Source organism: Silurus aristotelis (assembly GCF_946808225.1).
Source record: "Silurus aristotelis genome assembly, chromosome: 5".
Taxonomy (NCBI): Eukaryota; Metazoa; Chordata; class Actinopteri; order Siluriformes; family Siluridae; genus Silurus; species Silurus aristotelis.
Window position 1 is genome coordinate 24,944,936 of NC_139578.1, and position 21,551 is coordinate 24,966,486.

Below are 21,551 nucleotides of genomic sequence, written 5' to 3' on the forward strand. Positions count from 1 at the left end.
GTCACTAATTCCTGTTCAGTGCTCAGAAATCATTATCAGTTCTCATAGCTGTCCGGGAGTTCTGCAAGGATGTGGAAGTCAGAAACAGATTTAAAACATTTAGGTAAGATCTTATATTAAAATTACACTGTAAATGTAAGTTTAAAGCAACTACTGTGAGAGTGTATGTTACTGTAACTGTAGATTTGTCATTCAGTTGATATTAGACTTTGCTAGTATCAGTAGATGTTCAAAAGTACCTAAGTGGAGTTGAGTACTTGGCTTTTTTCAAAAAAATGTACACACATTTCTCAAAATCACCTACATGTGTACACTTTTATTTACTTTTTCACGTTTTTTAATTTTGTATAATCTGTTTCTCATTTATTTGTCCTACTAGTGAGGCAGAGTTCAACAACCCTATGACTCAAATATTGTTTTTGAAATCTATTTACTATTTGACTAGTTCAACTATTTAAGTAATTGTTGAAATTTAGCATTAGAATAATTGTGTTAGCATGTCTAATACCATGAAGATAAATGTGCACATAATATCAATGACTGAAAGGATCTATATTTAATCAAACTCACTATACTTTTACAAGTTTTGTAATCTTTAATCATTTATTTTAATACAACCAAGACTCTGAGGATGAGAGTGCCGGATCTTCAGAGGAGGAACAAGACATCCAGGTGCCTTGCTAAAATATCGCTATATTCCTGCATTATTAATTATATTGCTGTTTTGTCATATTTACCCTATTATTAATAACGTCTGCAGTGTGAAATATTGGAGAAGCAATGCGATGAAGCCAATCAGAAACTATCTCAAATGGAGGAAGGTAAACTCATTATTTGGCACAAGTATTCTTTCTGTATGCCAGTAAAATAGTGTTATATCGTGACCAGCCTAAAACTGATACACTTTGTTTATGAATCAAGTATGCACAGAAGCTATTATTTACATTTTAAATTAAATTATACTATCTTTTTTTGAACATTTTAAATTCTAGTTACTAGCTAGTTGTTCTTTTTGTTTGATTTACCTTTAGCATCCACTCAGCTGCTAAAGGAGATAAACATGTTGGAGATTCAGTTTCAGATTGAACGCTCGTGTAGAGAGAATGCTGAGGCCTTTGCCTTAAAGGTAACTCAACCAATCTGTCCAGTTTACCGAAAGGGCATTTTATCCTGAGCAACATGAAAACATAAATTAAATTGTCTTAAAGTATACATATGGGTGTGAGAATGTGTGTTCATGGTGCCATGTGGTGTTCCATCTAGGGTGTGCTTCAGTTTCATGTGCAGTGAAATAGTTCAATGAAATAAATGGCTCCACAATGGTAAACAAATAGTGAAAGAATATAAATATTTAATGGGCATTAATTAATTTATTGACTGACCTGAGAAGTGAAAAAAATGAAAAAAAAATAGAGGAAAACATTAACAGACTAATTTCCACTTTTGCTGCACCCAATAAGTAAAACACTGAAGCAGAATCTAAAATACACACAGCATTGTCAAATGTATCTATAAAATTATTTAATGTTTTCAAAGTGTGTAGTATTACTGCAGTACTATACTTTGTTCACAACACGTGACCTTTGAAATCACAGGTGACGAAAGAGAACAAGGTTTTAAAGAGAAAAAGTCAGGCTCTCCTGCCACTGATCCCAGAACTACCTGAAAACCTGGTTGCTCTAAACTTGGATGTAGAAGATGAATCTGCTTCTGATGCTTTAATTGAATTAGCAGAAGAGCCGCTTTTTAAAAGTCAGGCTCAGATCAGAGGTACAGTTCTCCTTTATCCTTATATGCTTCAGAACTGTTACACACACTGTTGTGTATTAAAAAAACTATGAAGGACAAATAAAATGCAAAATGTAAAGTGTCACTCACATAAAAAAAAAAAAAGAAAACCGATTACAAATTACTGCCTGTGTGTTTGTCAAAATATTAAAATGTGCAAGAAATGTGATATGTTAAGGGATTAAAATTCATAGTAGAACCCACTGTGTTGTCAGAGCTTCAGTCCTCTGTTGATCAGCTCTTGGGAGAGAAAATGCAGCTGTGTGAGCAGGTAGACGTTTTGAAAAAGGAAAGGGATGAAGTGAAAGAACAGGTAAAGAAAATGCTCATATAGAATGCGTGTGGTTTTTGTAATGTGTTATGACACCTTATCATATTGATTTTTCCATCACTCTGAACAGCTTGCGATGGAGGTCCAGGAAAAAGAGGCTATTTTGAGAAAATTATCTAAACAGAGTCGAACAGTAAACAAAATAAAAAGAGGTGAATGAATATCTTAATTTGAGCTGATTGATTGATTGATTGAATGATTTGTTTAATCAAATGTATTATTTGATTCATCAGTTATTTTGTTTGTATGTAATTCTTCTTCCTTCTCTCTTTCTGTGTGTACTAATGTGTGAATGCTGAGCGTAGTGTCCCAGCTTGTTACAGAAGAGTTTGCAGAGATGTCACAGAAGCTGGAAATAGAGCAGGGACTCAGGCATCATGCTGAACAGTTTGCACATCAGGTAGTAGCATTTCTGTTTTGCCAAAGTCAAGTATATCTGGAGCTCTGGTTTGTTCTTGCTCCTTCAAAATGATTTTCCTTAATGTGAATGTAGAATAATACATAATATGAACCATATTTGGAGGATTTAGGCAATTTTTTAGACATACAAATGTATTTACACTTGCCTCTAATTATTCTATTATAGGATAAACACATTGGGTGGTCAGGGGGAAAGGGTCAGACCTATAATTAGTACATCTGGTGAATAAATGTTTATAAGGAACAGAGAGTATATTGTCTGTGATTCAGTTAAGTATGAGTAGACAACAGGCAACTTGTCTATTTCCCACTATTTTAACAACAACCCTTTTGTTTTGTGTATATAAGGATAATGGGACACACACACACACACACACACACACACACACACACACACACACACACACACACACACACACACACACACACACACACACACACACAGAGACTGCACCTTGTTTTTATTAATGCCAGCTGTTCTGGCATTTATTCTCTCTAAGTGAGCATCTCAGCACAGGACGCTTCCTCGCATTCACCCCAACACACCCCTCTGAAATAATTAGTACCCATCAAGATGGCAGTTTGTAAACTGAAGCTTTTTAGCCCCCTGTCCTTCGCTGACACTTTATATTCGCCACCATCATTGTTGCCTTTGTCCGTATTGTTCACTATTTGCAGATGGCATAATGAGGGCTTTGCAGGGGGGAATTTCACCTGTGAAAGGGACCCCTACTGTTTACACCCCACTCAGTCTCACTCTCAATGGCCCACCACACACTAAACAGCTTGAATGAGGCTCTTTATTGCTAGTCCTGTCCATTTATGTGTTTTACCATGTTTTCAAAACACATTCATTTCCTTATTTGGATTTCTGTTACAAAGAGTCTAATGAAGGCCTAACCCAAAATGAAAGTAAATGCAGGCTTGTCTTCATACAAAGAGCTGCAACTATTCACTTGTCAAAAAACAGGCTTTTTCTAGTTTAACTGCAATGCAGTTGGTGTGAGAGTCACCGGTTGATATCTGAAACAGTGGCTATGTTGTGAACTAAGAGCACTTAATAAATGCGGGAAGTGAAAGTTATGATCGGAAACCAAAACAGATTCACTTCCAGGGTCTTTCAGTCAGGTTCCTTCTTTTTTTCTTCTGTATGAATCAGTGAAGGATGTGATTTTTGAAGGTGGAGTCTGGGATGATTCAATGGTCCTTTTCTTTTTTTTTAATTAACCGTCTTTGTTTAAATTAACTAAGTAATTACTGGTCTTATTCACACAATCAATAAAACAATAAAAAGTTTGAACACTACATTGGGGGGTGGGTTAACATTTGCTAAAAATAATATCTATTGAAAACCAATCGTTTCAACTTCATCCTTTGAAATACAACTCATATAGTATATACTAATCAGAACATACATATATGGTAATGAGTCAATTTATTTGGTATTTAAAAAGCTAACGAGATGTTTCATTGGGAATGGATGAGTATAGGTGCTGGTGAAGCAGAAAGAAAGCCAAAGGCAGAGCTTGGCCCTGGTACAAAATGAAGAGGTTGATGCACAGCTTAAGCAAGCCCTTGAGCAGGTGGCTCAACTTAGCAAAGCACTGGAGGAGATTCGACTGCATCATCAACACCAGGTGTGTGTGAGCGTTTGTGTATGTCCGTGAGAGAGTGATGGATGTACCAAATTCATTACTCAAGTAACAGTGCAAGTACTTTTGTAAAAAATACTCTGGTAAATGTTTAGTCATGCTTTAATGGCCAATTACACTAGTCTACACTAGAGTCTATACATGTTTACCTTACATATATATTTAAATATTTATGCTTATATAGATATATGGCACTAAGGAAAGTGTGTAGACAAAATTGCACTCGAAAGTTTGTGCTTTTAGTGGATCTCTAATCATGTTTATAAAACAATGAAATTTGATACAGTTAGTTACGGCATTAAAATGTTTTATTAAAGTTAAAGTAGAAAAGTAAATCAAAATATCAGAGTCAGGTGATAGTACAAATTAGCACATAATAATCATAAGAAAGTGCATGGGCATGTACTTACAAGTATAGTAACATCACTGACTGCAATGCATGCACGTGTCTGAGAGTATGTTTGCTTGTGTGGAGGATCACAGAGGCAATGTGGGTATTTAAAAGCAGAAATGATAATCAGAAATGATAAACGAATATCTTAATCCTAACTGTCCTCCTGGATTGTGCTTCTCTGTTGCAGAGGAGCCAGTCTCAGGCAGTGATGGAGGAGTTTAATGCTCTTACCGAGCTGCAGATGATCAGAGCTCAGCTAGAGACCAACTTGAAAGAGAAGATAAAGATAGAGAATCAGTTGAGGGACTCACAAAACACAGTGACAGAACTACAGGAGGAAGGTGAGTCCAGCTGTGCTGTGTTATCATTGGTGTAATTAGATCAGACATTTTCATGTGAGAAGAATGGTTTAATCTTACATGACACGCAAAACTGCATATAATTGAATAATATGTACTCAGTTAAGCAGCTTCAGGATCTGCTGAAAATGGCTAAAGAGAATCCTTGCAAAGAATCCGGCCTATCAAATGAAAAGAAGGTCATGGCAGCTCCACTTTCCTCTTCAACTCTTCCTCCTCCACCTCCTCCGCCTCCACCTCCTCCTCCACCTCCACCACCACCACCTCCTCCTGTGCTCTCCACAAGTCCTGTTGAGTAAGATAAAAATGATAATTAGCTCCATTATAATGACATGTACAGTATACATGAGAACATAATACGGTAAAAAGACCTAAGACAGTATAATAAATATACTGATGTTTCCCTTTAGCCCACTGGATGCTTTGAGGAACAGAAAGAAGGTTGGAAACAATGCCACTGACCCTAAGAGTAAGAGCAATATGTGTTCACCATTATACACAACCCTTACTTTTGCAGGGACGAATTTGCCTAACTGTTGACCTGCTGTTTTGTTATTACAGAGCCACCACAGTCTATTGATATGAAAGCCAGAGCAGTGGATGAAATGATGACAAGAATTAAGCAGGGGATTGTACTAAAGCCCACCCAGAAACCCCCACAGGTTAATAGGGTTTTTTTTTTTTTTTTTTTTTTTATCCACAGAGCTAAATGAGGGAAAATTACAGATGAAGATAATTAATTTTATGATTTTTTTTTTACTTTACAGACTAACTTGGATGAAGACCCATGGAAGGCAAGTCTTCAGTGAATTATCACTTTTACATGTAATACACAGTGTATGTATACATATTACTGGTAAATCTTTAAACTGCAATCTGCAAATAAGATGTTTGATAAAGTCAAAGAAGGGAACAGAAACTGCATTCTTTCTGTGTAATTTTTCGCTTAACATAGTGTTTGTACCATACTACAAAATACCCAGCTTTTAAATTGACAAAGTGACTGCCGTTATAAATCCTTGCAACTACTGAAAATAAAGTCCAATAGACTGCTGCAGGATAATAAGATCTGTTTATTGTCATAGGATCAACGAAGTGAGAAGAGGAAGTCTGCTGTCCTTGAGTTGCAGGGAATACTGGTAAATAGCCATCCATTTAACCATTTGCCGTTTCATTTCTCATTAACCCACCGGTCGCACCTGTGACTGTGATATAAACTGATTTAATAGTACACCTTTTTTTGGCTGTATAAACTTTATAGAGATATAACTCCATAGCTTCAGTAATTGTTCAAATCAAGTTGAGAATGTGAGCTTTGTGATTTAAGCATGACATGGTTATGGAAACACGATCTCCTGGGTTTTCACACAAAATAGTCTTTAGAGTTTATGCAGAATGGTGTGAAAAACAAAAACATCCTGTGAGAGAAAATTCTTTAACTCACAACACCTTGTTAATAAGAATAATCAGAAGAAGCTATTGACCTGTTTTTTCAATTAGGACACCATAAAAAAACCAGCACCCATCAGAATTCTGTCAAGGAAGAAGATTAATCGTAATGTAGGGGACGCGGAGCTTCAGATGGTCTTGCAGCGAAGAAGACGGGCAATTGGGGATGAAAAAGGCACCCCACCTACTGCAGCAACAAAACCTCAGGGTAAAAATCTTTCATTTAGGGTAACTGCTAAGGCCAAAATAAAGCAAATACCAAGCTTTTATTTATTTAGTAATCCATAGTCACAGATGTAGTTTACTTGCTCTGTTTCACATTGATAGGTATAGCTCACAGTACAAGCAGTACAAATCTAATATGTTATAGAAGAGATATAAGACATTGTATTAATCTGAATAATTCAGGATGGAAACTGTACATATGTTAAAAAACATTGTCACATTTTGAAGTCAGGTTCTTCCATTACATTACTCATATAAACACAGTGACTTTAATTAATTGTAATTAGGCCTGGCATGAACTACTGTTTTAGTTTTTAGTGCTCATAGTTCCCATACCTGATGTCTATCCAATATTGCAGATCCAGCTCCTGCATCCACAGACAAAGTCTCAGCAAACTGGCTATCAGAGAGTGGGAATACTCCTGTACTGCGAAGGGTGAAGCAGAACCAGGAAAAGAGAAACTCACGCATCAGAGCATCAGAATGTGTCATTTGGGAAGAGAAGTGAAAATAAAGGCAGTTTTATCTCTTGCCACCATATTGATTATAATACACTGGTTACATGAAATTTGGAACCCGAAATGAAGTTAACAGAAAATTAAAATCAAGTTTCATGGGATATCCTTAAGATTATTTTTCTTTTAAGACTTCAATGAATGACACACTGAAAATAATTGTATGATTATTTTTCATTATTCATATTCATTATTTGAAAGAAGATTTCATAGTTGTCAGCACAGTCACGAATTACCATTTTATAAAATTTAAAGAAACTATTTAGTTTACATTTGTAGGTATTTACAATTGTTTGTATCAGTTTTATTAATGTATTAGAAACGTTCAAAGGCCCCTTTAGAATAATGATATAAAACATTCTTCTTTTCCAGAATATTTAGAAATAGTTTGTTATTTTTGTTTTTGTTATTTATTTTTACATGCTATATTTGTGTGCTTTTAAAAGAAATCAGTGATTCTGCGAGGTGTCATTACACTTTTTTCGTCTCTCTGTATTCTCTGTGTGCGCGTTTTTAAAAGCGTCTAGTCGAGTTCATTCGGCCATCAAGAAGATGGGAAAGGTGCTTTTTTCTCTCCACACATCACACTGCTATTCTTTGCTAAAAGCATTTAAGTGGAAAGGAATTATTTGCACTGTAGTAGCTCTTAGCTTTCTGCTTTTAAACTCAATTTATTCAATACAAGTTCTTTTCACCCCTTTGAGAGAGACCTTTATATAGCAAACATTATAAAGAATTTATATCTCTCACTGGGAACTGTAAGGTGTCTGATTTCTGTGTTTGTGTGTATGTAGAGGGAGTATCTAAGGTGTGGTTATGAATGTGTGATTTAGATGAGGGTGGCACAGTAAGTAGTGGAGGGAGATGTTGCCGCCTCACAGCTACAGTCTGTATTGAATTTTTGTGCATGTTTATGTCTGTGTGGGTTTTAGCTCAGTGAATAAAAACATGCCAGCAGGTGGAATGGCAATGTCATATTGCTCCTAAGTGGGAATATGCATGCATGTCGGACTGTCATAGCAAGGTTCAAGGTTTTAAGGTTCAGGCACAAGCTATGAATAAATGAACAAATGCTGGAGCCCTGAGGTTCCAAAAAAGCTTCATGGAGGCACTGTGTGGAGGTTGGTGAGATGGTTAGCAATTACATGTTACAGTAAATCTAAAGTATAAATTTTTTTTTACAAATTTATATATAAATTTATTCAAACTATTACAATTTATTATTTTCATGTAACCTTGTACTGTATGTAAAAAAACGACTAAAGTTGATAGGCTATGTCACGGTATAGTTAGCATGTAAAAATTAAACATCTATTTCAGTGTTAGCTAGCTAAAGTGAACAGTGTGACTAAGTACAGTGAGGATAATATAATATTATATTCATATTTTATTATATAAAATTTAAATAGATGGAGAAACACGAGATTCAATCCTTAACAATAAGCGGTAATACAGTGTAGTTTTAATTCAAATAAATGTATAAAGCCAGCTTTCTTACTGGTTACCGATTTATTAGGTCACAAGATTGCCACCTGTCTGAAAATACATACAAAAGTTGTTTTTATGATTTTTTTTTTAGGTACTAATTTATATACATCTGGCCTTTATACTTTGCTTATGACTTCTACTGACATATGAAGTTTATTCTACCACCTGTGTGCCATAACAGAGAAGAGCCTTGATACATGACTTCCTTGTACCCTTTGAGGTGGTAGGACCAATCAACCAATGATGGACAATCTCTCTGTGTGTGTGTGTGTGTGTGTGTGTGTGTGTGTGTGTGTGTGTGTGTGTGTGTGTGGTGCAGCGTGTATTAAGTTCTTTGAGGTAAGTGGGTGCTCAACGTTTTTCTTTTTGGTTTTTTTTTGGGCTTTTTTTTGGGCTTTGTAGGGTTTTTCTCTGTGATGATCACAAATGTTGAGCTCAGTAGCTCCTACTTTTATACCAAAGACTGTAGAAAGAACATTACTTATAATCTTATACTCCAGTGCTCATGTTAGTTGTCACTCTCCAGTGTTCTGTATTGTTGAAAGATTTATGATCAAACTCTTGATGTCACCCAAATAAGGATGGGTTCCCCTTTTGAGTCTGGTTCCTCTCAAGGTTTCTTTCTCATAACATCTAAGGGAGTTTTTCCTTGCCACAGTCGCCATGGCTTGCTTATCAGGGATAAATGCACATCATTCACCTTGACTGTTGATTTGTGTAAAGCTGCTTTGAGACAATATCTGTTTTGAAACGCGCTATACAAATAAACTTGACTTGACTTGACTTGACTTTTTAAATCTAATGTGGACGGCTAATGGAAGCCAGTGGATGAAATATATATATTTGGTTGTTGTTGGAGAATTTATGATGGTTAAAAAAAGTGATGCACCTGCATCAGTTGCAGAATCAAATTGCACTCAGAGGCAACCTGCCAGGAGATGGTTGCGGTAGTCCAGCCTTTAAACAATTTGACTTAAGAAGCATCTGAGTACTGAGAGTTAAGGACCTTGCTGAAGGGCCCAAGATTGGTAGCTTGGCAATACTGGGGCTTGAAACCTTCTGATCAGTAACCCAGCACCTTAACCACTAAGGGGATAGCTCAGGTCTTAAGGTCTTAATATTATGCTTAATCCATATTAAGATTGATTGAAGATTATTCACATGAATTTCTACACAGATGGCATTATTACTTCTATGATATTTCAAGTGAAATCAATTTAAGTAGGCTTTTATTGTGATTTTAACCATATACAGTGCAGTACACAGTGAAACAAAACAACAGAGGTGCTACACCAGACAACATAAACTGACATATATCTTGGAGTGTCTTTGGGTTGAGGCAGGCTGTAATTTCTTAAACTAGTTTACTGAGTTTTCCAGTATTCCCAGTTTATAGTACTGTATTAGTATTAGCTATGCGGTGTAATTTCAACTCCAGCCGGAGGTGGTGCTGTGGTTCCTACACGGCACCGTCGCGTCTTCTTCCTCACCTGTGACGAAGCACTCTGAGGAAACGCTGGCTGAACTTTGCCCGCTTCGGTTTTATTTTAGCATTTTGCCAAGTCGCGCTGTTTTGTTTATTTGTCTATTTTTTTTTTATATAAATTGTGTTTATTTAAAAAAACAAAAACAAGATGTGGTTTATTTATTTGCTTAGCTGGGTGTCCTTGTTAATACAGGTATCCTTTGTCACCCTCGCTATTGGTAAGTTAATTTTTGGGTTGCAGCCTGCTAGCTGCTAGCTCTCCTGTGAACTCAGCAGCTTTTTTGCTGTTAAATATTCCTAAATATAAATCGGCATCCTGTAAGACAATGATCTTAAATATGTCAGGATGTCATGCACAGAACCTGTAGAGTCCCCATTATAATGATGTTTACTGTAATCGTACTCTGGGTTTTTAGTTCATTCTGACACGTTATTAGCTGTTACTAGGAGATGTGTATCCGTCCTAACGCTTTCTGGACAGATTTATTCAGTTGACTTAATTCTTGCAGAGAGATCGCTTGTTATATTATTTTATATCATACATATACTTGCTGTATTTACTGATGTACTTGACTGTTCCACCCATACCCTGGTGTACTTTTTCATTCGAATGAAATCTTAAAACAATTGACAGGATGTAGTTTAATGGTGATAGATCTTCGAGGTGCGCTGAGGTTGAAAGTGTTCAGAACCTGCAGAGGTCGTGAGCTGCTCTGTCCACGTTGGCAGATCTGTCACTCAAATCTTTGCCTCACACTTGTCCTACACGAACATTTAGTTTTCCTGCTCGAGCTCCACCCTTTGGCAACAATGAGATAATGATCATATAGTGATCTAATACTGTATCTCTGAAGTACTGCTGAAAAATTACAAGAATGTGGGCCTTTGCCAAACACGCAAGATGGCCAAAAAATTTGTGGACGCTAGACCATTATACCATATGTGCTTTCCACCTGAACGAACATTTATGGCATTTTTGGCACACGCCCTTTTCCAGAGCGACGTACGGATATCTCATTGTGTTATCTCAGTGCTGGGATTTGAACTCATGACTTTCCGAGCAGAAGTCCAGCATCTTCACCACTTCCGAACTCAGTGAAGACATGATTTGTTTGTCTTAACACCTTTGTGATCATTTAAAATAGCAACAGTGTGCAAGGGCCGCTCTCTACATGACTGCTGTAATGAGCTGTGGCTGAATGAGCACAAGAAGTCATACTCCGAAATCTTGTAGAAAGCCTTCCCAGAAGAGTGGAAGTTAACAGTAAGTAAAAGGGGACTATATTTGGAATGTAATGGTTGAAAAGCGCATATAGGTGTGATGGTGAAGCGTCCCCCAAATTAATTCTGGGTCAAGTCTTGATGAATGTGTGATGAAGTTCTGACCGAGTTTGCTTTTCCTGAGCAGCTGCAGGTCTGTACTACCTGGCAGAGTTGATAGAGGAGTACACAGTTGCCACCAGTCGAATAATAAAATACATGATAATGGTGAGTGAAAACTAGACGTATAGATATTAATATAAAATGCTACAGCTTTTTAGTCTGAATAAAACATTTCACATGCTTTATACTGGTACAATGATCATGAGTTTATTTTTAGATTTATAGATCAGTCAAGCCATTTCTAGTGAGGCTCATTGTGGTTATTTGCCTTGTTTTTTCATTCTCAGATCTCCACAGCTGTACTGACAGGACTGTACTTGTTTGAGGGCTTTCCCATGCTCATGATTGGAGTTGGCCTCTTCACTAACCTGGTGTACTTTGGCCTGCTGCAAACATTCCCTTACATTATGCTCAGCTCACCAAACTTCATCCTGTCATGTAGTAAGTGGAGACAAAACAAACGTTATCTTGTATTATTTATTTATTTATTTTTTTTAAGATCTTATCTTTGTTTTTCATTCTAGTTTATAGACGTGTATGCAATCAGACCATATTCTTGATTTAAAGTTGATCAATATTTCAGTAACTGTGCTTCAGTCATGTATTTGTATAACTTCACTTAGTCTAAACGAAAAGGACTTAATACATTAAATGCTCTTATTTACCAAAAGGAATCACAGACTTTTGATATTGTTAAGCTTTCTGTAAGGAGATGTTAATTTAATATTTATTTGCAATATTTGTTTTCCACAATGGGTGAAACTTTGTGACAGAGTGGTTTTGATTTCTGGCTTCTCAGTAACATGAAACGCTTTTTTTTTAAATTATTATTATTATTATTATTATTATTATTATTATTAATGTATTAATTTGTTCTTTAAATTAAATTTAAGATTGAAGACTGTAGCTTCTGTATCATAAATATTAACATTCTTTAATAAATGTAATAGAAAATCTTAAATGCTGGCACATAGTGGTGGTGAAAGTGAAATAAAACACTACGTCTTCGATTTGGAGTTTGTTTATGTAACTCCGCTTCATATTTAGTTAAATAACAAGACCACATTGCTGATTATTTGCTTATACCAGCACATAGTATTTTATTTATTGAGTGTAAAAGGTTGTATGGAGATTGTAATTAAATATTAATTTTTAATGATCCAATTGTTTGGATTGTATTTGTATTTCTCAGTCCTGGTGGTGATTAATCACTATATGGCCTTCCAGTACTTTGCAGAGGAGTATTATGGGTTTTCAGAGGTGAGTGAAAATCTTTATTGGTTAATAAACGACAAGTGTTTTTTGCGCTCACATTAGATATAAAGCACTGTGTTACTGACTATTTTTCCTAGGTTCTGGCATACTTCACAATTTGCCTGTGGGTGATACCTTTTTCCTTCTTTGTATCCCTGTCTGCTGGAGAGAACATTCTTCCATCTACAATGCAGCAAGGCGGTTAGTGCTGTCTGTCTGTCTGTCTGTCTGTCTGTCTGTCTGTCTGTCTGTCTGTATCTATCTATCTATCTATCTATCTATCTATCTATCTATCTATCTATCTATCTATCTATCTATCTATCTATCTATCTATCTATCTAGTATATAGTATATAGTATATAGTATATAGGACGTAGTTCCTGAGTTATAATGGTTTGATACAAATATTAAAATATTGAAATTTTTCAATGGCATTTGGACACTGCCAGGATGTGTCCTTCTTCAGCCTTGTGAGATGCCTTACTCTCACCAGTGGTCAGCAGAGTTCAGTTGTCTCGGTGTTAGAGAGCATATTTTTTTGGAGTTTCAACACAATTTTAGCTCTTGTCTCTAATGTTTATACATTAGTGCTAAATTATGTACTGATACATAATTACGATATTTTTAAGTTGCAATGGGGTCATCGTAACTCAGGGACTACCTTTAGTTGTATATTTTATGAGCACACAAACCTTTATCTGTTCAGTCAGTGAGTGTGTGTGTGTATATGTATATGTATGTGTATATATATATATATATATATATATATATATATATATATATATATATATATATATATATATATATATATATATATATAAATTAATTACAGTTCCAAAACTCGTGCTTTTTTATTTTTCTTGGCAACAGCGTTACGGTTTAGTCAAAGAAACTTAGAAATGAGCATCAGAAAATAATAAGGACATATTCCTCAGTCTCACACACACGCAGTAATACCGGAAATTACGGTATATTCGTTTTAAAGGCTTTTAAATGTAAAGGTATTTTTATGTAAATTTCTCACATTCATATGAACAGGCTTAAGAGGTTATAGCTGGTATGTTTCTGACCAAATGTCAGAAATGGTACATTTTCAAACTGAGTGAAGGTCTGTATAAAAAAAAATAGGGAGGAATTATATTCGTGGATTTGTATTAAGCATATGTGATGCTCAGCTTTCACCTGCATTTCATTGAAGGTCTCTGGATAACATTGTTATATAACCAGTTTTGCTAGAATATTCTATCTAAAATGATTACCTAATTGCATTAGATATTTTTACTTTAGCCTAACTTTCTGTTGCACGGTCTGCATGTATGTAATCGTCACATCACAAATAAACTTAAAACTCTTCTCCGTTTGCTCTTTTCTCCAGATGATGTGGTGTCAAACTACTTTACCAAAGGGAAGAGGGGCAAACGCTCCGGGATCCTTCTGATATTTTCCTTCCTGAAAGAGGCTGTTTTGCCAAGCAGACAGAAAATGTACTGAAGCACTAAAGTTAAGGGTTAGAGGACAGACGGAGGGCTTGGGAAGGGGTGAGTGAGGGGTTAAGGGCAGGGTTGCCAGGTGTCCTAGTGAACCGGATTCATGGGATGAGAAGAGAGGGGGATTTTTATGGGGCCGAAAGATAAAAGAACTAAAGAGAGAATCTGTGGAGTATCACATCGAAACGGATGCACACAACCTGCCACGGACATACAAGCTCTTCAACTGAACTAACGTGTATGTTTCTCTGTCTGTCCATCTGTTTTAAATGAAGTGAGCACAGCCTATTAATGCTCCGTGTGACCCTCAGCCATGGAATGTCTTCAGGCTCTGGCTTCCCCTACAGACATTATTAAGGCTGATTTGGGACTGAAATGACCAGGAGTGACAATTGTCAATTTTGGTGTAAACCTTTTGTGTCTGAAATTTTGTTCTAAAAGTCTTTCATTTTTAAAGGCTTGAATCATAGACATGTGATGCCGTGTCTCTAGCTGGTTGGTATGGGCTTTTTTTTTTTTTTTTTTTTTTGCTTAATTTGATGGCAGCAATACGATCAGTAGTTGATGATGGAAAAAGATCTTTATATAATTGTTGTTTCACAGTCATCTAGGCATTTGGTCGTGATTTTATTCATTGTAAGCTGTTGAGAACAAAATAGTTTGCCTAAACATTTCTGAAGTAACAATGGCATATAAAAGATCTTGATATAAGCGCATCAACAGATTCTTACATTTATTATAGAGAAGGCAGAAAATGCTTATTACAAATAAGTGGAGTTTGTTAGTCATTACATTCTTTATAATGTTGAAAAGCAGTAACAGTGCTTGTCGTTGTTTTTTTTTTTTTTTTTTTTTTTTTAAATCCATATGAATTAGACCACAGTGGTCTTTCCTCAAATGTCTTTCCACACATGCATTTAATAAATTTACAGTTAAATTAGATTTCCATAGACTATCTACAGTTCCAATTCTTTTTTTTCCACTTCAAGTTGTGAAACCCTGTCACTTGTCTATGAACCATTGCCCTTTACATTGAAGCGGCTACTGTTGAGAGTGTGAGGTCGATGAGAGGTCATGTTAATCTGCCTCACACTATTACACTTGCTCACTTCAAAATGCTTGCACCTGGGGATTTCACCACTTACAGGAGTAAGAGAGGAGATGCTGGAAATGCACAGAGAGCTGAAATCGGTTTGGGCTAAGATTCATATGAAAGGTGAGAGCAGGTGTTCCTAGGTCAGCATAACCTTTCTTTGAGTTGTGGGATGCTCTGGTTCAGAGCTATGTATGGTATGTGCAGACCAGGACATGTAAACAGCAACTTTATTACCATCAGAACTTTGACCCTATTCTACTTGCAGGTAAAACCGCCATATAAGAGAATTCATTTTTATAAATCCTTTTTTCCTGAAATTTGCTGCCTTTTGACATACCTGTTCATGAACTTAATCAGAAATGACAAATTTTGTTCAAATGAACTCATTTTCTGTTATTTATATTATTTCAAGATCTGTTTAAAAAAAAAAAAAAAAGCTAAAAGTCAGATTTCTTTTTGAGTTGTTTATATGTGGACCTGTCAGTGTCTTAAATGAGCCGTGACATGCATTTTCAGAGGGTGGCATGGAAAAGTTTTTATTGTATTATGCTTCACTGCTGACACTTGTGCAAATGATTGTTACACAGATTTTTTACACAATTTGCAAGCTCTTTGATTTGCATCATACATCAGGACCTTCATGCGGTTGTAGTAAAAGGTAAAATATATGCATGCATTTCAATTTCCCTGGGCCATATTTGTAATATTTTTACTGTCGAATAGGCACAAGAAAAAAAAATCCAGTTTAAAGTATGTGCTTTTCGTCATCATAGAAAATGGTATTCTACTTCATTAACAAGATGTAATGTAATATACTAGGGCAATACATTCATTTATAAAAAAAATCTATAAAATTTTTTACTTGATAAACTTTTATTTTTTTGCCCATATAATGTGTCTACATAGAATATTTTAAAAGGAGTGTATAGTATATCTATCTATAGATATCTAAAAGTACACTATATCTGGATTGCCCAGCCCACCCTAAGCCCAGCCCAGCCCTGTCAGTCCAGTGAATGAAGTGTTCAGTAATGGCCAGGTTGGAGCTCCTCAGCCAGATGCATTACCACTTCAGTCCAGGGGGATGCATCAGTTCTATGAGCACCTCGTCGATGAGGCACATCAAGCACATTGGAGCATTGGAGCTGAAGTGAACCAGATATTCGGGAAGGAAATTCAGATGGAAACAGGCCTTTCTGAATGACATCAAGTGGCAGGTCAGGTACCGGCTGTTGAACACCATCCCATGATGCAGTGCAAAGAATGTGATTATTTCCAATATGATGCAGTGTCACACTCTGACGCAGATTGGGCTCGTCTGCTGCTTCCTCTGGATGGACACTTATTCTCACTGTTTTAGATCTGCTGATGTTTGCTGGAGGAGGTCTTGATGGATTAGATGAGATGTTCCACATGTCTCTTGATTTTGATTGAGTTGCATGGTGTTTCTTGATGGGCTCATCAGAATGGCAGCAGTGATGGCTTAATGCCCACGAGCCTGGTGTAGGAGATTTGGTATAGCGAAGACCCTTCCTCTCAGCCCACTCTAAGAAATTCTGTTCTCTTATGGCAACTCTAGCTAACTGAAATCATAAAGTATTTAAAGGCCATGAGTGTGTTTTTCTTTGTCCTATAGTTTACACACATACCTCTATAAAGTGAACCGTCTAAAGAACAACAACTTTGCTATTACAGTTGTAGATTTTGATGGTTAATTATTAACAGTTAATTAATAATAAACAGTTTTTAAGGCAAACAAACATAAGCAAATAATAAAATAACCTCCTGCATTTCCTCTGCTTTCCTGTGCAATCTCATCATATTCTGTTTGAGAGTCTGCAGTTCTTGCCGTTTCTCCATTTCTATCTCCTTATCTCTGTGCCACATTGCATTTTTAAGAAACCTGCCACACACACAGTTACTGGAATCTTAATATTTAAAGGATTTAAGATTTATATATCTAATCAAATTTTATAGAAACAGTTAATTTTAAGGCTGATTATTAATAGCATTCTGTGATTTTTTTTCTGTACAGTACTGTATTTATATATATATATATATTAGCTTTAATTATACTTATATAATACTTATATATATATATATATATATATAAGTATTATATAAGTATAATTAAAGCTAATATATATATATATATATATATATATATATATATATATATATATATATATATATATATATTGGCAATTGATATAGCAAAGTTATTTTACCCTATTTTTAATTTTACCGATTTTGAAACATCTATTGACAGTTTTATTTCTTTGGTGTTTACCTGGCAACAGCCCTGTGACCCCACAGGCATGCAAGTTCAAAGGGTGTGTGTCCTCGCCAATCAAGTGTATGAGTGTCTGCTCCAACACTAACCAGCATTTCAACACATTCTTTCAGTCCTTCAGCTGCAGCCATGTGCAGTGGGGTCAGGCCATTATCTGTGGAACTGACAGCACATCAGGTTTACATATTAATCAGATTTTAATAAGCATTCAGCATACATCATCTCCTAGGCATTGCAATTAACAATGACTTAAAGTAGAGGTCTCAAAACTTCCTATGAAGGGCCACGGGTCAAAGTTAAATTTGCATTGTATAAAATTATATTATATTAATATAAAGGTTTCCATAGTTCCCCTCATTGAGGGTTTCATAATTTATATATTATAATATATTTATATTGATTATTTTGAAAAAAAAAAAAAAATAGAAAACCTTAATCTGTAATCTGCTATACACAGTTTACTAGTTAAATGAAATTTATAAATAGCACAGTATAAACCGAGAATCAATCCCATTTATAGTACAATAGATTCAATGCTTAATACAGCTATTCAGACTATAAGGAATACAGCTATTATAATTTAAAACCATTGACCTCCAATGAGAGACATTTAACTGGTTATTATTTTTAAAAGCTTTTCCAAATTGGGCTAAAATCTTATTTTGACTACTTATCATTTCAATGTAATTTAATATTCAATAACAAAATATTAAATTGAACGAAGATCTGTATCAGAGGCTTTTTTCCCCCTTATATATTTACACACACACACACACACACACACACACACACACACACACACACACACAGTATCTTACAACAATGAGTACATCCCTCACATTTCAGCAATAATTTTAGTGTATGTTCTCAAGGGACAATACTATAGAGGTGAGTATATAACGGATATATTTTTGAGGTGTCAATGTGCAGCTTGTATAGCAGTACAGATTTACTGTCCTCTAAAAATAACTCAACATACAGCCATAATTGTCAAAATAGCTGGCAACACAAATTAGTAGTCCCTAGGTGAACATGTGCAAATTGTCAATATTTTGTGTGAGCACCATTGTTATCTACCACTGCCTTATACCTCCTGGGCATGGAATTCACCAGGCTGTTGCTGGGATCCTCTTCTACTCCTCCCTAATGACATCACGGAGCTGCTGGAAGTTAGACACATAGCGCTTCTCCAACTTCCGCTTCCACAAGTGCAGGTCTGGAAACATACTTGGCCACTTCATCACATTCACCTTCAGCTTCCTCGGCAAGGTAGTTGTCATGTTGAAGGTGTTTTGTGTGTCAGCTTCTGGACCTGACACACAAAACGAGGACTCGACTTCTTTGATCAACACTTTGTGAAGTTTGTTCTGAGTTAAACCCATCTTGGAAAACCTCTGTATGACCCTGACCACGGCACTGAACCTGAAATTAAGTTAAAGGGTGTTAACGATCTTCTTATAGCCCAGGCCATTTTTTTGGAGAGCAACAATTCTAATTCTTAAATCATCAGAGAGTCTTTGCCATTAGGTGCCATGTTGAAATATCCAGTGGTCAGTATTAGAGAATTGTACTCAAAGCACCAAATTTTAACTGCTCTAATACAAGATACACAAATTTGTATTGTCCTGTCAAGCAGACAAAAACATGAACATGATGAATAGGACATGTAGCTTTGCATGGTTAAATGACATACAGCTGTTATCACTTAGGGTCTACTCAATTTTGTTGGCAACTACTTTGACAATAATGGCTGTATTATTTTCAGAGGACAGTAATTCTGTACTGCTTTACAAGCTGCACATTGGCGACTCTGAAATATATCCAAGTGTTATTTCTATAGTATTATCTTTTGAAAAAATCCACAAAATGGTTGCTGAAATGTGAGGGACGTACTCACTTTTGTGAGAAAGTATATATATATATATATATATATATATATATATATATATATATATATATATATATATATATATATATATATATATATATATATATATTGCTGTGGTGGACCAAATCAAAGTCACCATGGGTCAACTTTGGCATCTCTAATTTAAATGCTGTGGCTATAGTTGTTCCCTGTTTTTGAATAAAATTCATTTTAGTACACATTGGGCTCTGCTCCATGTTCCAGTAGATATGTGAGACAGCAGAAAGAGTTTGGCTTGCTCTCTGGGCTTAACGTCATGTGCAACGGTGTCCGGCCATGGGGACATCTTGCATTCACATCCACTGTGGAAGATTCTAGCAGCAGCTTCAAGCAATTTAGCTGGCCATGCTGAGCAGCCACGTGGAGCACTGTAAGACCCTGACACACACACAAAGAGGCATGGTTTTACACAAATTGCACATAAACACTAAACACTAAAAGCTTTTCCACCAGACACCTACTTAAGTAACACCTACTGTGAATAAATACATCTGCTGAAATGATTTACCCTTGTTGCTAGGATGTCACAAGTACTAAACAGGGTAAATATTATAGAGCTACTAATATTTAATTTCATATTAACGAAATGTGTTTTGCTTGTGTCAAATTATATATAAAGCAATATTTACTAACAATTTAGGTAGTTATGCAGTGAGCATGTATACTTTCACAGGTAAGACAATGTTGCCAAATCTGTGGAATTTCAACCACTAAGAGTTGATTCTTTGTCCAGGAATTACACACACACACACACACACACACACACACACACACACACACACACACACACACACACACACACACACACACACATGTATACATAGACTACAGTGTTATACCCGCATATAGGCTGCAGTAATAATCATAACAAAAAAAAAAGATGTAGACGTCCTTATAAATAAGCTGAAACTACAATAAACCACATTATGTACAGTTAACAAGCTGTATTGTAGAAATTATGTGTCAAAACAATCTTTCTATTTATGGCCATGTTTTAGGAACGTGTGTGTGTGAGAAAACCTGCATGTTCTGAGTGAATGAAATAATTGTATGATGTTTAAATAGATGTTTTGGGTATAGTTAGGATTATAGTGGGTATGATGTATAAATTAAGAATTTTGGTTGGGGTAGCTTGATGAATGATTTGTGATACAGATCTGGCAACCCTGTGATAACTAAAGCACAACCACAGTATACTTTAGATGAACAACCATACTGCTCTTAAATACCCAGAAGACCATTGTTTATTGGAATCTGTGAGCAGTCTTTTTGTGTGATAGTTAATTTGGCACCTGTTTATTGTGCTGTTGAGATGGTGACTGGACCCTCTCCAGACTCAAACACAGCCATTTGGGATCTCCACACACTGCGGCATGGAACAAGTCCCCGGTTGGGAGCTCGCGCGCAACCGCAGGCCTATAAATCAGAACAAACTTTTACCTTTACAACAGAAACAAAACTCATTTTACGTTTTATTTTTATTTTTAAAAACGTAAAATGAAAAACTAGTAATTAAAGTAAGAAGTAAGAAAGACACCTGAAATAACTTACCGTGCGTCCGCCATGACAGGTTTGTTGACGCGCTCTGCCGTTACCATGGTTACACACGCGCAGTGGTAACGTGCAGAATCAGGGTAAGTGATGTGGTGTTTATGTTGCATTACAAATATTAGGTTATACAATAAAAAGCTCCAAAAGTGTAAAAAAAAAAAAAAATAAAGGAAAGAAAACGCTAGATTTACTTTATTATTCCACACTTCGGATAAAAGCGTCTGCCGAATGAATAAATCAGACATTAATATATCGTGGAGGCATACAAATAGAAATAATTAGGTTTGAGCGAACTTCAATATTCTGTGAAGTGGCTGAAAATAAATCAGAAAAAAAATGTTTTTTATTTGTCACGTCTGGGTCTCATTTATTAGGCATTGAAATGTCTGAAATGTGGATTAGCTTTATTCAACATCTTTCAGAGGAAACAATAAAATCTACAATTTGTTCAGC

The 21,551-nt window shown here is 35.8% G+C and overlaps 3 protein-coding genes across 3 annotated transcripts; 2 read left to right on the forward strand and 1 right to left on the reverse strand.

Annotated features, from left to right (window-relative positions):
* On the forward strand, window positions 1-7,237 carry shtn2 (shootin 2). The gene is made up of 17 exons (XM_083541309.1): window positions 1-103; window positions 623-672; window positions 761-821; window positions 1,032-1,126; window positions 1,596-1,770; window positions 2,004-2,101; window positions 2,190-2,271; window positions 2,425-2,519; window positions 4,030-4,176; window positions 4,773-4,926; window positions 5,047-5,239; window positions 5,355-5,413; window positions 5,506-5,606; window positions 5,712-5,738; window positions 6,030-6,083; window positions 6,445-6,601; window positions 6,978-7,237. Exons 1-17 carry the CDS (start codon window positions 70-72, stop codon window positions 7,124-7,126), a joined length of 1,731 nt encoding a protein of 576 aa, XP_083397435.1. The 5' UTR covers window positions 1-69; the 3' UTR covers window positions 7,127-7,237.
* A 2,848-nt stretch (window positions 7,238-10,085) lies between these two features.
* tex261 (testis expressed 261) lies at window positions 10,086-15,173 on the forward strand. The gene is made up of 6 exons (XM_083542968.1): window positions 10,086-10,325; window positions 11,516-11,595; window positions 11,778-11,931; window positions 12,683-12,750; window positions 12,843-12,945; window positions 14,120-15,173. Exons 1-6 carry the CDS (start codon window positions 10,256-10,258, stop codon window positions 14,233-14,235), a joined length of 591 nt encoding a protein of 196 aa, XP_083399094.1. The 5' UTR covers window positions 10,086-10,255; the 3' UTR covers window positions 14,236-15,173.
* ankrd53 (ankyrin repeat domain 53) lies at window positions 14,656-21,116 on the reverse strand. The gene is made up of 6 exons (XM_083542967.1): window positions 21,099-21,116; window positions 20,840-20,963; window positions 19,726-19,925; window positions 17,618-17,782; window positions 17,110-17,230; window positions 14,656-16,910 (listed from the first exon to the last, which is right to left on the reverse strand). The coding sequence occupies exons 1-6, from the start codon at window positions 21,110-21,112 to the stop codon at window positions 16,353-16,355; spliced, it is 1,182 nt and encodes a 393-aa protein (XP_083399093.1). The 5' UTR covers window positions 21,113-21,116; the 3' UTR covers window positions 14,656-16,352.
* Between the last annotated feature and the right edge of the window lie 435 nt (window positions 21,117-21,551).

Bases quoted from the DNA above. Each gene is read 5' to 3' on its own strand.
- tex261 (XM_083542968.1), top strand. From the start codon at position 10,256: ATGTGGTTTATTTATTTGCTTAGCTGGGTGTCCTTGTTAATACAGGTA. The intron at 10,326-11,515 runs GTAAGTTAATTT...TTTCCTGAGCAG, and splicing joins CTTTGTCACCCTCGCTATTG to CTGCAGGTCTGTACTACCTG. The intron at 12,946-14,119 runs GTTAGTGCTGTC...TCTTTTCTCCAG, and splicing joins ATCTACAATGCAGCAAGGCG to ATGATGTGGTGTCAAACTAC.
- ankrd53 (XM_083542967.1), bottom strand. The intron at 19,926-20,839 runs GTGCCAAATTAA...TGTGTGTGTCAG, and splicing joins CTCAACAGCACAATAAACAG to GGTCTTACAGTGCTCCACGT. The intron at 17,783-19,725 runs GTACTAAAATGA...ATGTGCTGTCAG, and splicing joins CATGGAGCAGAGCCCAATGT to TTCCACAGATAATGGCCTGA.
- shtn2 (XM_083541309.1), top strand. From the start codon at position 70: ATGTGGAAGTCAGAAACAGATTTAAAACATTTAG. The intron at 1,771-2,003 runs GTACAGTTCTCC...CTGTGTTGTCAG, and splicing joins AAGTCAGGCTCAGATCAGAG to AGCTTCAGTCCTCTGTTGAT. The intron at 2,520-4,029 runs GTAGTAGCATTT...GGATGAGTATAG, and splicing joins CTGAACAGTTTGCACATCAG to GTGCTGGTGAAGCAGAAAGA.